Consider the following 12,546-nt stretch of genomic DNA (forward strand, 5'->3'; position numbering starts at 1 on the left):
GACATCAGATGAGCTATATCCAGGCCTGATGGGCTGGAGAGAGGGAATGCAGGCTGGGACAGAGTCACCTCGGAGGAGGAGGGAGCAGGTGGGAAAGGGGGACGAGAGGAGATGATGATGATGAGGATGAAGGGGGACGAGAGGAGATGATGATGATGAGGATGAAGGGGGACGAGAGGAGTGGACAGGAGAGGCGCAGCTGGGGTTGGAGCCGCTTCCTCTCCAGCCCTGTTCCCGTGTGCCCACGCTGCAGCTCCTTGCTCCGGGCCCCGCTGCCTTTGTCCCCCACGGGACCGGGGCCCGTCGCCAACAGTCCCCAAGCGCCGCAGGTCCCGGCCGGGTATCCGGTACCGCGGCTGCGGTCCGTCGGGGCCATCGCCATCACCCCGCGGGTGCCTCACGGCCACGAGTCCTCCTCCAGCCCCTGGTGCTCCCGCGGGGCCCAGGCGGGCTCCAGGAAGGAGGAGAGGACGCTCTGCAGAGCCCCCCACGGCCGGTGCCCCCCGGCCTTGGGGCTGCCGCGGGGGGGCGCTGCCCCACAGCCCCGCGGCGTGGGGATCCTCGACGGCTTCCTATGGGGCTGCGTGTCCAGGCGGGGCCGGGCGCGGGGCCGCGGCGGGGGGGGCTCGTCCTCCGCCGCTCCCCAGTCCGTGTCGGAGCCGGGGCCGTCGCCGCTCTCATCGGAGGAGCTGCAGGGAGGGGGCCGCGGCCCCGCACGGGCGGTGCGGGGGGGAGCGGCGGCTCCGGCCTTGGCGAAGACGCTGAGGGAGGATGAGGAGGAGCTGGAGGAGCAATAGGCGGAGTCTGCGGCGGGGGGCGCGGGGGGCGGCTCCGCCCGCTCCAGCTCGGCCATGGCGCGGGTGTTGGCGAGGAGCTCCCGCTCCAGCTCCCGCAGCAGCCGCTGCTCCTGAGCGGGCTCCAACCAGCGCGGGCCCCGCTCCGGCTCCTCCCGCGGCGGGGCGCGGGTCCACGAGTGCTGCCCGGCGGGGCCGCGGCTGATGAGGAGCAGCGGCTGCGCCCCGGGGCTGCGGGAGCGCTGCGGGGCACGGGGGGGACCGGGGCTGCGGGAGCGCTGCGGCTCCGGCTCCTCGCGGGGTCTCGGGGCGCTCGAGGGGGCGCTGGGCACGGAGGAGGCCGAGGAGTCGCTGTCGCCCGAGCAGCGGCGGGCGCGGGGCCTGCGGGGACAGGGAAGGGAGCGTTGAAGCAGTACCCGTTGTACACCAATGGTGACCCCCCCCCCCGTTGTACCCCAATGGTGACCCCCCCGTTGTACCCCAATGGTGACCCCCCCGTTGTACCCCAATGGTGACACCCCCCCCGTTGTACCCCAATGGTGACCCCCCCCCCCCGTTGTACACCAATGGTGACACCCCCCCGTTGTACCCCAATGGTGACCCCCCCCCGTTGTACCCCAATGGTGACCCCTCCCCGTTGTACCCCAATGGTGACCCCCCCCCGTTGTACCCCAATGGTGACCCCTCCCCGTTGTACCCCAATGGTGACCCCCCCCCCGTTGTACCCCAATGGTGACCCCCCCGTTGTACCCCAATGGTGACACCCCCGTTGTACCCCAATGGTGACACCCCCCCGTTGTACCCCAATGGTGACCCCTCCCCGTTGTACCCCAATGGTGACACCCCCCCGTTGTACCCCAATGGTGACCCCCCCCCCGTTGTACCCCAATGGTGACCCCCCCCTCGTTGTACCCCAATGGTGACCCCCCCCCCCCGTTGTACCCCAATGGTGACCCCCCCGTTGTACCCCAGTGGTGACCCCCCCCCGTTGTACCCCAATGGTGACCCCCCCCCGTTGTACCCCAGTGGTGACCCCCCCCCGTTGTACCCCAATGGTGACCCCCCCTCGTTGTACCCCAATGGTGACCCCCCCCCCGTTGTACCCCAATGGTGACCCCCCCCTCGTTGTACCCCAATGGTGACCCCCCCCCCGTTGTACCCCAATGGTGACCCCCCCGTTGTACCCCAATGGTGACCCCCCCGTTGTACCCCAATGGTGACCCCCCCCGTTGTACCCCAATGGTGACCCCCCCGTTGTACCCCAATGGTGACCCCCCCCGTTGTACCCCAATGGTGACCCCCCCCGTTGTACCCCAATGGTGACCCCCCCGTTGTACCCCAATGGTGACCCCCCCGTTGTACCCCAATGGTGACCCCCCCGTTGTACCCCAATGGTGACACCCCCGTTGTACCCCAATGGTGACACCCCCCCGTTGTACCCCAATGGTGACCCCCCCCCCGTTGTACCCCAATGGTGACCCCCCCCTCGTTGTACCCCAATGGTGACCCCCCCCCCGTTGTACCCCAGTGGTGACCCCCCCCCCGTTGTACCCCAATGGTGACCCCCCCGTTGTACCCCAATGGTGACCCCTCCCCGTTGTACCCCAGTGGTGACCCCCCCCGTTGTACCCCAATGGTGACCCCCCCCCGTTGTACCCCAATGGTGACCCCTCCCCGTTGTACCCCAATGGTGACCCCCCCCCGTTGTACCCCAATGGTGACCCCTCCCCGTTGTACCCCAATGGTGACACCCCCGTTGTACCCCAATGGTGACACCCCCCCGTTGTACCCCAATGGTGACACCCCCGTTGTACCCCAATGGTGACACCCCCCCGTTGTACCCCAAAGGTGACCCCCCCCCCGTTGTACCCCAATGGTGACCCCCCCCGTTGTACCCCAATGGTGACCCCTCCCCGTTGTACCCCAATGGTGACCCCCCCCCGTTGTACCCCAATGGTGACCCCCCCCCGTTGTACCCCAATGGTGACCCCCCCCCCCGTTGTACCCCAATGGTGACCCCCCCCCGTTGTACCCCAATGGTGACCCCCCCCTCGTTGTACCCCAATGGTGACCCCCCCCCCGTTGTACCCCAATGGTGACACCCCCCCGTTGTACCCCAATGGTGACCCCCCCCCGTTGTACCCCAATGGTGACCCCCCCCTCGTTGTACCCCAATGGTGACCCCCCCCCCCGTTGTACCCCAGTGGTGACCCCTCCCCGTTGTACCCCAGTGGTGACCCCCCCCGTTGTACCCCAGTGGTGACCCCCCCCGTTGTACCCCAGTGGTGACCCCTCCCCGTTGTACCCCAATGGTGACCCCCCCCGTTGTACCCCAATGGTGACCCCTCCCCGTTGTACCCCAATGGTGACACCCCCGTTGTACCCCAATGGTGACACCCCCCCGTTGTACCCCAATGGTGACACCCCCGTTGTACCCCAATGGTGACACCCCCCCGTTGTACCCCAAAGGTGACCCCCCCCCCCGTTGTACCCCAATGGTGACCCCCCCCGTTGTACCCCAATGGTGACCCCTCCCCGTTGTACCCCAATGGTGACCCCCCCCCGTTGTACCCCAATGGTGACCCCCCCCCGTTGTACCCCAATGGTGACCCCCCCCCCCGTTGTACCCCAATGGTGACCCCCCCCCGTTGTACCCCAATGGTGACCCCCCCCTCGTTGTACCCCAATGGTGACCCCCCCCCGTTGTACCCCAATGGTGACCCCCCCGTTGTACCCCAATGGTGACCCCCCCGTTGTACCCCAATGGTGACCCCCCCGTTGTACCCCAATGGTGACCCCCCCGTTGTACCCCAATGGTGACCCCCCCGTTGTACCCCAATGGTGACCCCCCCCGTTGTACCCCAATGGTGACCCCCCCGTTGTACCCCAATGGTGACACCCCCGTTGTACCCCAATGGTGACACCCCCCCGTTGTACCCCAATGGTGACCCCCCCCCCCGTTGTACCCCAATGGTGACCCCCCCCTCGTTGTACCCCAATGGTGACCCCCCCCCCGTTGTACCCCAATGGTGACCCCCCCGTTGTACCCCAGTGGTGACCCCCCCCCGTTGTACCCCAATGGTGACCCCTCCCCGTTGTACCCCAATGGTGACCCCCCCCGTTGTACCCCAATGGTGACCCCCCCCCGTTGTACCCCAATGGTGACCCCTCCCCGTTGTACCCCAATGGTGACCCCCCCCGTTGTACCCCAATGGTGACCCCTCCCCGTTGTACCCCAATGGTGACACCCCCGTTGTACCCCAATGGTGACACCCCCCCGTTGTACCCCAATGGTGACACCCCCGTTGTACCCCAATGGTGACACCCCCCCGTTGTACCCCAAAGGTGACCCCCCCCCCCGTTGTACCCCAATGGTGACCCCTCCCCGTTGTACCCCAATGGTGACCCCCCCCGTTGTACCCCAATGGTGACCCCCCCCCGTTGTACCCCAATGGTGACCCCCCCCCCGTTGTACCCCAATGGTGACCCCCCCCCGTTGTACCCCTTGGTGACCCCCCCCGTTGTACCCCAATGGTGACCCCTCCCCGTTGTACCCCAATGGTGACCCCCCCCGTTGTACCCCAATGGTGACCCCCCCCCGTTGTACCCCAATGGTGACCCCCCCCCCGTTGTACCCCAATGGTGACCCCCCCCCGTTGTACCCCAATGGTGACCCCCCCCCGTTGTACCCCAATGGTGACCCCTCCCCGTTGTACCCCAATGGTGACCCCCCCCAGTTGTACCCCAATGGTGACCCCCCCCCCGTTGTACCCCAATGGTGACCCCCCCCAGTTGTACCCCAATGGTGACCCCCCCCGTTGTACCCCAATGGTGACCCCCCCCGTTGTACCCCAATGGTGACCCCCCCTCGTTGTACCCCAATGGTGACCCCCCCCCCGTTGTACCCCAATGGTGACCCCCCCGTTGTACCCCAATGGTGACACCCCCGTTGTACCCCAGTGGTGACCCCCCCCGTTGTACCCCAATGGTGACACCCCCGTTGTACCCCAATGGTGACCCCCCCCCGTGGTACCCCAATAGTGACCTCCCACCATTGCACCCCAATGGTGACCTCCCACCACTGCATCCCAATAGTGACCCCCATTGCACCCCAATAGTGATCCCCCCATTGTATCTCAATAGTGATCCCCACTGCACCCCAATAGTTACCCCCCACTGCACCTCAATAGTGACCCCCCCATTGCATCCCCATAGTCACCCACACTGACCCCAACACTGACCAAACACTGATGCCTATTGCCCCCCAACATTGCCACCCTATTGCACCCCAATATTGCCCCAACACTGCACCCATTATTGACCACTCCCCCATTCCCCATTCCCATTGTCCCCCATTGCTCCCCATTACGCAACCTATTGTACCTCTTTGTCCCCCATTGTTCTGTTATTGCCCCTCCATTGCTCCCCATTTCTCCCCCCACTGATCCCAACTGCACACCACCCTTGCTCTTCATTTCCCCTCATTGCCACCCTATTGCCCTTTCATTGCACCACTCCCACCATTGCCCCCACTGCACCCCTCCATTACACATCCCCTATTACCCCCCATTATCCCATTCCAGACCCCACTGCCCCCATTTCCCCCCATTCATCCCTATTACAACCCCCATTGATCTCCCAATGCACCCCCCATTGCACACCCCCATTCCCTCCATTGCCCCCTCACTGTCCTCCCATTCCACCTCCATTCACCCTATTGCCCCATTGCACCGCCCCATTGCCCTAAAGTCCCCCTCATTCCTCACTCCCATTGCCCCCCATTGTCCCACCATTAGACACACCATTGCCCCCCATTACACCCCATTACATCCTCCCATTACACCCCCCATTGCCTCCCATTACAACCCCATTACATTCTCCCACTGCATCCCATTACAACCCCATTACATTCTCCCATTGCCCCCATTACAACCCCAATACATCCTCCCATTGCTTCCCATTACACCCCCTCACTGCCTCCCATTACACTCCCCCATTGCCTCCCATTACAACCCCATTCCACCCCCCCATTGCCCCCATTACCCCCCCATGTGGCTGGGCACTGCCATGGGTCTGAGGTGTGCTGTGGGGCAGCAGTGGGTGCTCCCCCCATGCCCGCAGCGCCCGGTACCTGAGTGCGGTGCGTGCGGGGCTCCTGCCAGGGCTGCCAGGGCCGGTCTGTGGGGCTGAAGCCCTCCGCGGGGACCCCCCCTCCTGCCTGGAGCCAGGCCTGGGGGTGCCTGTGAGCCCCACGGCCCTGCTGGGGGGGCGCCGGGAGGGACCGGGGCTGGGGCAGGCGGGGGGGGCTCGGGGCTGGCGGTGGGCTGCGAACAGAGGGGATGGGTCAGGGTCCATTGGCACCCATCGCATGCATGGTGACCCCATTGCGCCATCGGCACCTATTGTACCCATTGGCACCTATTACACCCATTGGCACCCACTGCACACATTGCACCCATTACACCCATTGGCACCCACTGCATGCATTGCACCCATTGACACCCACTGGCATGCATTGCACCCATTGGCACCTATTACACCCCATTGAATGCATTGCACCCATTGGCACCTATTACACCCAATTGGCAGCTATTGCATGGATTGCACCCACTGGCACCTATTACACCCAAATGGCACCCATTGCATGCATTGCACCCATTACACCCACTGGCACTCATTGCATGCGTTGCACCCATTACACCCAATTGGCAGCTATCACATGCATTGCACCCACTGGCACCTATTACACCCAATTGGCACCCATTCCATACATTGCACCCACTGGCGTCCATTACACCCAACTGGCACCCATTGCATGCATTGCACCCATTGGCACCTATTACACTCAATTGGCACCCATTGCATGCATTGCACCCATTACACCCAAATGGCAGCTATTGCATGCATTGCACACGCTGGCACCTATTACACCCAAATTGCACCCATTGCATGCACTGCACCCATTACAGCCACTGGCACTCATTGCATACATTGCACCCATTGGCACCTATTACACCCAATTGGCACCCATTCCATACATTGCACCCATTGGCATCCATTACACCCAACTGGCACCCATTGCATGCATTGCACCCATTGGCACCTATTACACCCAACTGGCACCCGCTGCATGCATTGCACACATTGGCACCTATTACACTCAATTGGCACCCATCGCATGCATTGCACCCATTACACCCAATTGGCAGCTATTGCATGCATCACACCCACTGGCACCTCTTACACCCAATTGGCACCCATTGCAAGCAATACACCCATTGGCATCTATGACACCCAATTGGCACCCATTCGCATCCATTACACCCAACTGACACCCATTCCATGCATTGCACCCATTGGCATCCATTACACCCAACTGGCACCCATTGCATGCATTGCACCCATTGGCACCTATTACACCCAACTGGCACCCACTGCATGCATTGCACCCATTGACACCCATTACACCCAACTGACACCCATTCCATGCATTGCACCCATTGCAATCATTGGCACCCATGGTGTCACTCACTGCATGTATTGCACCAACTGGCGCCCATCGGCACCCACTGCATCCATTGGCACCCATCGCACCCACAGCCCCATCCCAACCAGGGGTCCCCAGGACGGGGTCACCACCTCCATTGCAGATGGATCAGGGAAGGGAGGCCCAGAGCGGACAGACTGGTGAGAGCGGTGGTACTGGGATGGGGCGTCACTATTATGGGGTGCCATTGTTAGGGGTTTCATTGTTATGGGATGTCACTGTTATGGGGTGTCACTGTTACGGGGTGTCATTGTTAGGGGTGTCACTGTTACAGGGTGTCACTGTTATGGGGTGTCTCTATTATGGGGTGTCTCTATTATGGGATGTCACTATTATGGGGTGTCACTGTTATAGGGTGTCCCTGTTATGGGGTGTCGCTATTATGGGGTGTCACTATTATGGGGATGTTAATATTATGGGATATCACTGTTATGGGGTGTCACTATTATGGGGTGTCACTGTTACAGGGTGTCACTGTTATGGGGTGTCTCTATTATGGGATGTCACTATTATGGGGTGTCACTGTTATAGGGTGTCCCTGTTATGGGGTGTCGCTATTATGGGATGTCACTATTATGGGGATGTTAATATTATGGGATATCACTGTTATGGGGTGTCACTATTATGGGGTGTCACTGTTACAGGGTGTCACTGTTATGGGGTGTCTCTATTCTGGGATGTCACTATTATGGAGTGTCACTGTTATAGGGTGTCACTTTTATGGGGTGTCTCTGTTCTGGGATGTCACTATTATGGGGTGTCACTTTTACAGGGTGTCACTATTATGGGGTGTCACTGTTATGGGGTGTCACTGTTATGGGTGTCTATTATGGGATGTCACTGTTATGGGGTCTCACTGCTATGGGGTGTCTCTATTATGGGACGTTACTGTTATGGGATGTCACTGTTACGGGGTGTCAATATTACAAGGTGTCGTTGTTATGGGGCATCAATGTTATGGGGTGTCTCTATCATGGGATGTCACTATTATGGGATGCCACTGTTGTGGGGTGTCACTGTTAAGAGTTGTCACTATTATGGGGTGTCACTGTTATGGGGTATCACTTTCATGGGATGTCAGTATTGAGGGGTGTCACTGTTAAGGGATACCACTATTATGGGATGTCACTGTTATGGGGTGTCACTATTATGGGATATCACTGTTATGGGGTGTCACTATTATGGGATATCACTGTTATGGGGTGTCACTATTATGGGATGTCACTGTTATGGGATGCTTGGGCACTCACCAAGTGAGGCGCAGCGGCACGGGTCGTGCTTGTCCAGGTAATGCTCCAGCGTGTCCCATCCGCCCCCCACGCGCACCATCACGTGGCTCCGCAGCACCTGCAGCCCCCCGGGACACCTGCGTCAGGGGGGGCACAGACACCCCCAGTGCCCTGTGTGGGGCAGCAGTGGGGACGCAATGGGGACAACAATGGGGACACAATGGGGTCACGGTGGGTGCTGCCTCTTACCCGCACGAAGATGAGGGTGTTGGAGTCCCCCACTTTGTACTTCCCCTCTGAGACCTTGACCATGGGGAACTGGGAGGGGCAGGAGCAGCATTCCAGGATCTCCCGCACCTGCAGCGGGAGCGAGGGATCAGTGGGGCCAGACCCTGCTATGGGGCAGCCCCTATGATGGGTGCACCCAGAGGGGACAGCGGAGCTCCCTGGGTGCCACCCCTGCAGCACCCACAGCCCATGGGAGACGGACCTTGGGGGGTCCTATGAGAACAGGCACAACTCACTCCATCTGCCACCTATGGAGCCCACTTGTGCCCGGACCCTGGTGTGGGGAGCACAGAGCACCCCAAAGCTGGGAACATCCCTCCCCAGACCAGCTATTCCCTGACCCATGGGGGGTTTGAGCACCCCACTATGGGGCAGGGACCCCCAGCATCCCATGAGCACCCATAGAAAGGGATTAAATCCCACCCCCCTCAACATAACAAGACAAGGGGAGGGTTCGGGCGGTTCCCCCCCCCCCATAACAGGGGACCCCATAGCAGAGGTGCCCCCACAGCTCCCTGCCTGCTCTGTGCCTCCTGCCTGCGCTGACGTCAGGGATCAGGCCGGGATCCAGGGGGGATGCAGGGACACGGCCACATCCTGCCCTGGCCTTAGGGCCACGGAGGGCAGGGGGGGCTTGGGGGGTGCAGGGTGTGGGGTCCTGACCCTGCTGCCCCCGTAGGACACACACACGGCTCCATGGGTCCGGATGCGGCCCCACAGGCTCCTCCCCGGCTCCGGCGCTGCCCATAAAAGCCCATGGAGAGGAATTACGCAGCCCGGAAAAATGCGGCGCTGAGATGGGGGGGGGGGGGGGGCCGACAAGGGGCAGGATGTGACCCCCCCCCCCATCCCCTTCCTCAGCATCCCCAATGGGGAATGGGGGTCTCATTGGAGGTGCTCTGAGTTTAGGGGTCAGGGGAGGGAATTTCCCCCCCCCCCCCCCGTGTCCCTGTGTTAATCCGGCTCCTGCTCCCAGCCCAGCTCTAATCCCCGCTGAGCCGGGCCGGGGGGGCACCCCCTTGTCATGGCTGTTTGTCCCCATGTCCCTCTCTCTGTCCCCATGGTGCTGGCAGGGGGGGGGGGGGGGCAGGTCCTGTGCCCCCCATTGCCATGGGGAGGAGGGGATGCAGGGACAGGGGGTGACACTGGGGTCCCGTCCGTCCCTCCCAGTCATTGTGGCCGTGGCCACCCCCCCCACATAACCCATCCTGACGTCAGGAGGCCACTGAGGACCTCCCACCGGCCACCAAGAGCCCCATTGGGTGGATAGAGAGGACCTCCTATGGGTCATAGGGACCTCCCCTGGACCATAGAGCACCCAGTGGGTGGGTAGAACCTCCCATGAGCCATAGGCACCTCCCCTGGACCATAGAGCACCCATTGGGTGGCTGGAGAGGCTCTCCTATGGGCCATAGGGATGGGTGGGACCTCCCCTGGACCATAGGGCACCCATTGGGTAGATGGAGAGGACCTCCCATGGGCCTCAGAGCCATAGAGCACCCCATTGGGTGGATAGAGAGGACCTCCCCTGGGCCTCAGAGCCATAGAGCACCCCATTGGGTGGATAGAGAGGACCTCCCATGGGCCTCAGAGCCATAGAGCACCCCATTGGGTGGATAGAGAGGACATCCCATGGGCCTCAGAGCCATAGAGCACCCCATTGGGTGGATAGAGAGGACATCCCATGGGCCTCAGAGCCATAGAGCACCCCATTGGGTGGATAGAGAGGACCTCCCATGGGCCATAGGGACCTCCCCTGGACCATAGAGCACCCAGTGGGTAGATGGAGAGGACCTCCCATGGGCCTCAGAGCCATAGAGCACCCCACTGGGTGGATAGAGAGGACATCCCATGGGCCATAGGGACCTCCCCTGGTCCACAGAGCACCCCACTGAGTGTAGAGAGAGGCCCATAGCCCGTTGGGTGAAGCGCTGGCCCCACAGTGGGTCTCACCAGCTCATCCAGGTTCTTCAGGTCGCAGAGGGAGATGGGTCGGGCCTGCCCGGGGTACGAGGGTGCTTGTGGGTCCCGGCCCTCCTGGCGCCGGGTCCCCGTTGGGTCCCTCATCTCCTCCTCGATCTCCTCCTCCATCTGGATGAGCATGGGGGCCAACATGCCGAACCTGGCTCCCCGCCGCGCCACCTCCAGCAGGCAGAGCACAAAGTTCTTCTCGTTCTTCTTCAGCACCAGGTCGTTGGTCTCGAACATGAGCACGTCCTGGATGCCCAGCTCCTGCCGGCACCACCGGATGAAGTTGGAGACGTTATCCCTGGCCACGAAGGAGCCGGGCGCCACGTTCTTGGCCTGGAACTGCACCTCGTTGCGGGGGACGCGGGCGCCCGGCTCCGGGTGCCGGCGCTGGAAGGCGCGGGCGCTGCGGGTGACGTTGTTGGCGTGGCGGCAGAGGTGAGCGCCCGTCTCCAGGCTCTCCAGGAACGTATCCGCATGGATGTCCAGGTCGTAGAGGGTGTTGAACCACTCGGCCAGGTCCTCCTTCATGGCCTCCAGGTACTCCTCACTTGAGCGGAAGGGACGGATGCTCTTGGAAGCAGCCGACTGGATGTGGCTGGGGTCGGCCATGGCTGCCTATGGATGGATGGGGGGGGGGTATTTACCTTGCCTTGGTGTGTCCCCTCCCCGTGCCTCAGTTTCCCCTCACCCACAGACAGGTCCCCCCATGCTGAATGAGTCAGCTGCCCAGTCATGGTGTGCATCACCCCCCTGGGGAGGCCCGCGATGGAGCCATAGATACCCCCCTATTAGGGGTTCACTTGGGGATACCCCCATGGCTCCCCCCAACTGGGGGGGGGCAGAAATACAAGAGCTGGTGAATCCCCTCCTGGGGGTGCCCCAGTGACCCCCCATTGCTCTGTGTGTGCACATTCTCTACTCCAGCCCCATGCCGGGGAGGGGGGGTGTCTTCCTTTGGGGGTGTCAATACCTGGGGTCTCCCTTCCCTTTGCAGGGGAGTCCCCTGTGCCGGGGGGTGTCTATGTCCCTGCATGGGGGGGGGTTCCTACTCAAGCCCCATACCGGGAGGGAGCCCTTCCCTTGGGAGATCCCTGTTTGGGGGGGGCTGTTTCTAGCAAGGTCCCACTTCCCTTTATGGGGGGGTCTATAGCCGGGGTCCCCCTTCCCTTTGCAGGGGGGGTCCCCTCTGCTGGGGTGTTTGGGGGGGGGGGGGAGGTTCAGCACCTGCGCGGCCGATGCCCATAGACACCCCGGCATGGGGGGACTCCCTAGCCCCAAACGGGAAGGGAGCCCTTCCCTTGGGGAGATCCCTGTTTGGGGGGGGGCTGTTTCTAGCAAGGTCCCACTTCCCTTTATGGGGGGGTCTATAGCTGGGGTCCCCCTTCCCTTTGCAGGGGGGGTCCCCTCTGCTGGGGTGTTTGGGGGGGGGGGGGGGAGGTTCAGCACCTGCGCGGCCGATGCCGACATGGGGGGGGGGGCACACACACACACACAACGGACCCAAGGACCGGTTCCTCCCCCCCCCCCCCCCCATCCCGCACTCACCGCCCGCTCCTCACTGCGCTACCGCCGCTCGGGGCCGCTCCTCCCGCCCGCTGCGCTCGGGGGGGGCCCCGCGGCCGCCATGCGGGGAACGGTGCGGGGAGCGCCCGCCCCGCGCTGCCGCCGCGCCCCGGCCGGGAAGTTGGAGGCGGGACACGGAGAAGAAAGGGGGGGG

General features: G+C 62.6%; 1 protein-coding gene across 1 annotated transcript; it reads right to left on the reverse strand.

The window, feature by feature from the left end:
- Nucleotides 1–390: 390 nt before the first annotated feature.
- Nucleotides 391–12,498, reverse strand: GAS2L1 (growth arrest specific 2 like 1). The gene is made up of 6 exons (XM_061465650.1): nucleotides 12,375–12,498; nucleotides 10,812–11,444; nucleotides 8,820–8,927; nucleotides 8,592–8,688; nucleotides 5,926–6,118; nucleotides 391–1,175 (listed from the first exon to the last, which is right to left on the reverse strand). Exons 2-6 carry the CDS (start codon nucleotides 11,436–11,438, stop codon nucleotides 398–400), a joined length of 1,803 nt encoding a protein of 600 aa, XP_061321634.1. The 5' UTR covers nucleotides 11,439–11,444; nucleotides 12,375–12,498; the 3' UTR covers nucleotides 391–397.
- Between the last annotated feature and the right edge of the window lie 48 nt (nucleotides 12,499–12,546).

This window comes from Pezoporus flaviventris, unplaced genomic scaffold, assembly GCF_033815535.1.
Source record: "Pezoporus flaviventris isolate CSIRO_AGI_PZ_B2104156 unplaced genomic scaffold, CSIRO_AGI_Pfla_v1 ptg000041l, whole genome shotgun sequence".
In the NCBI taxonomy this organism is placed as follows: domain Eukaryota; kingdom Metazoa; phylum Chordata; class Aves; order Psittaciformes; family Psittacidae; genus Pezoporus; species Pezoporus flaviventris.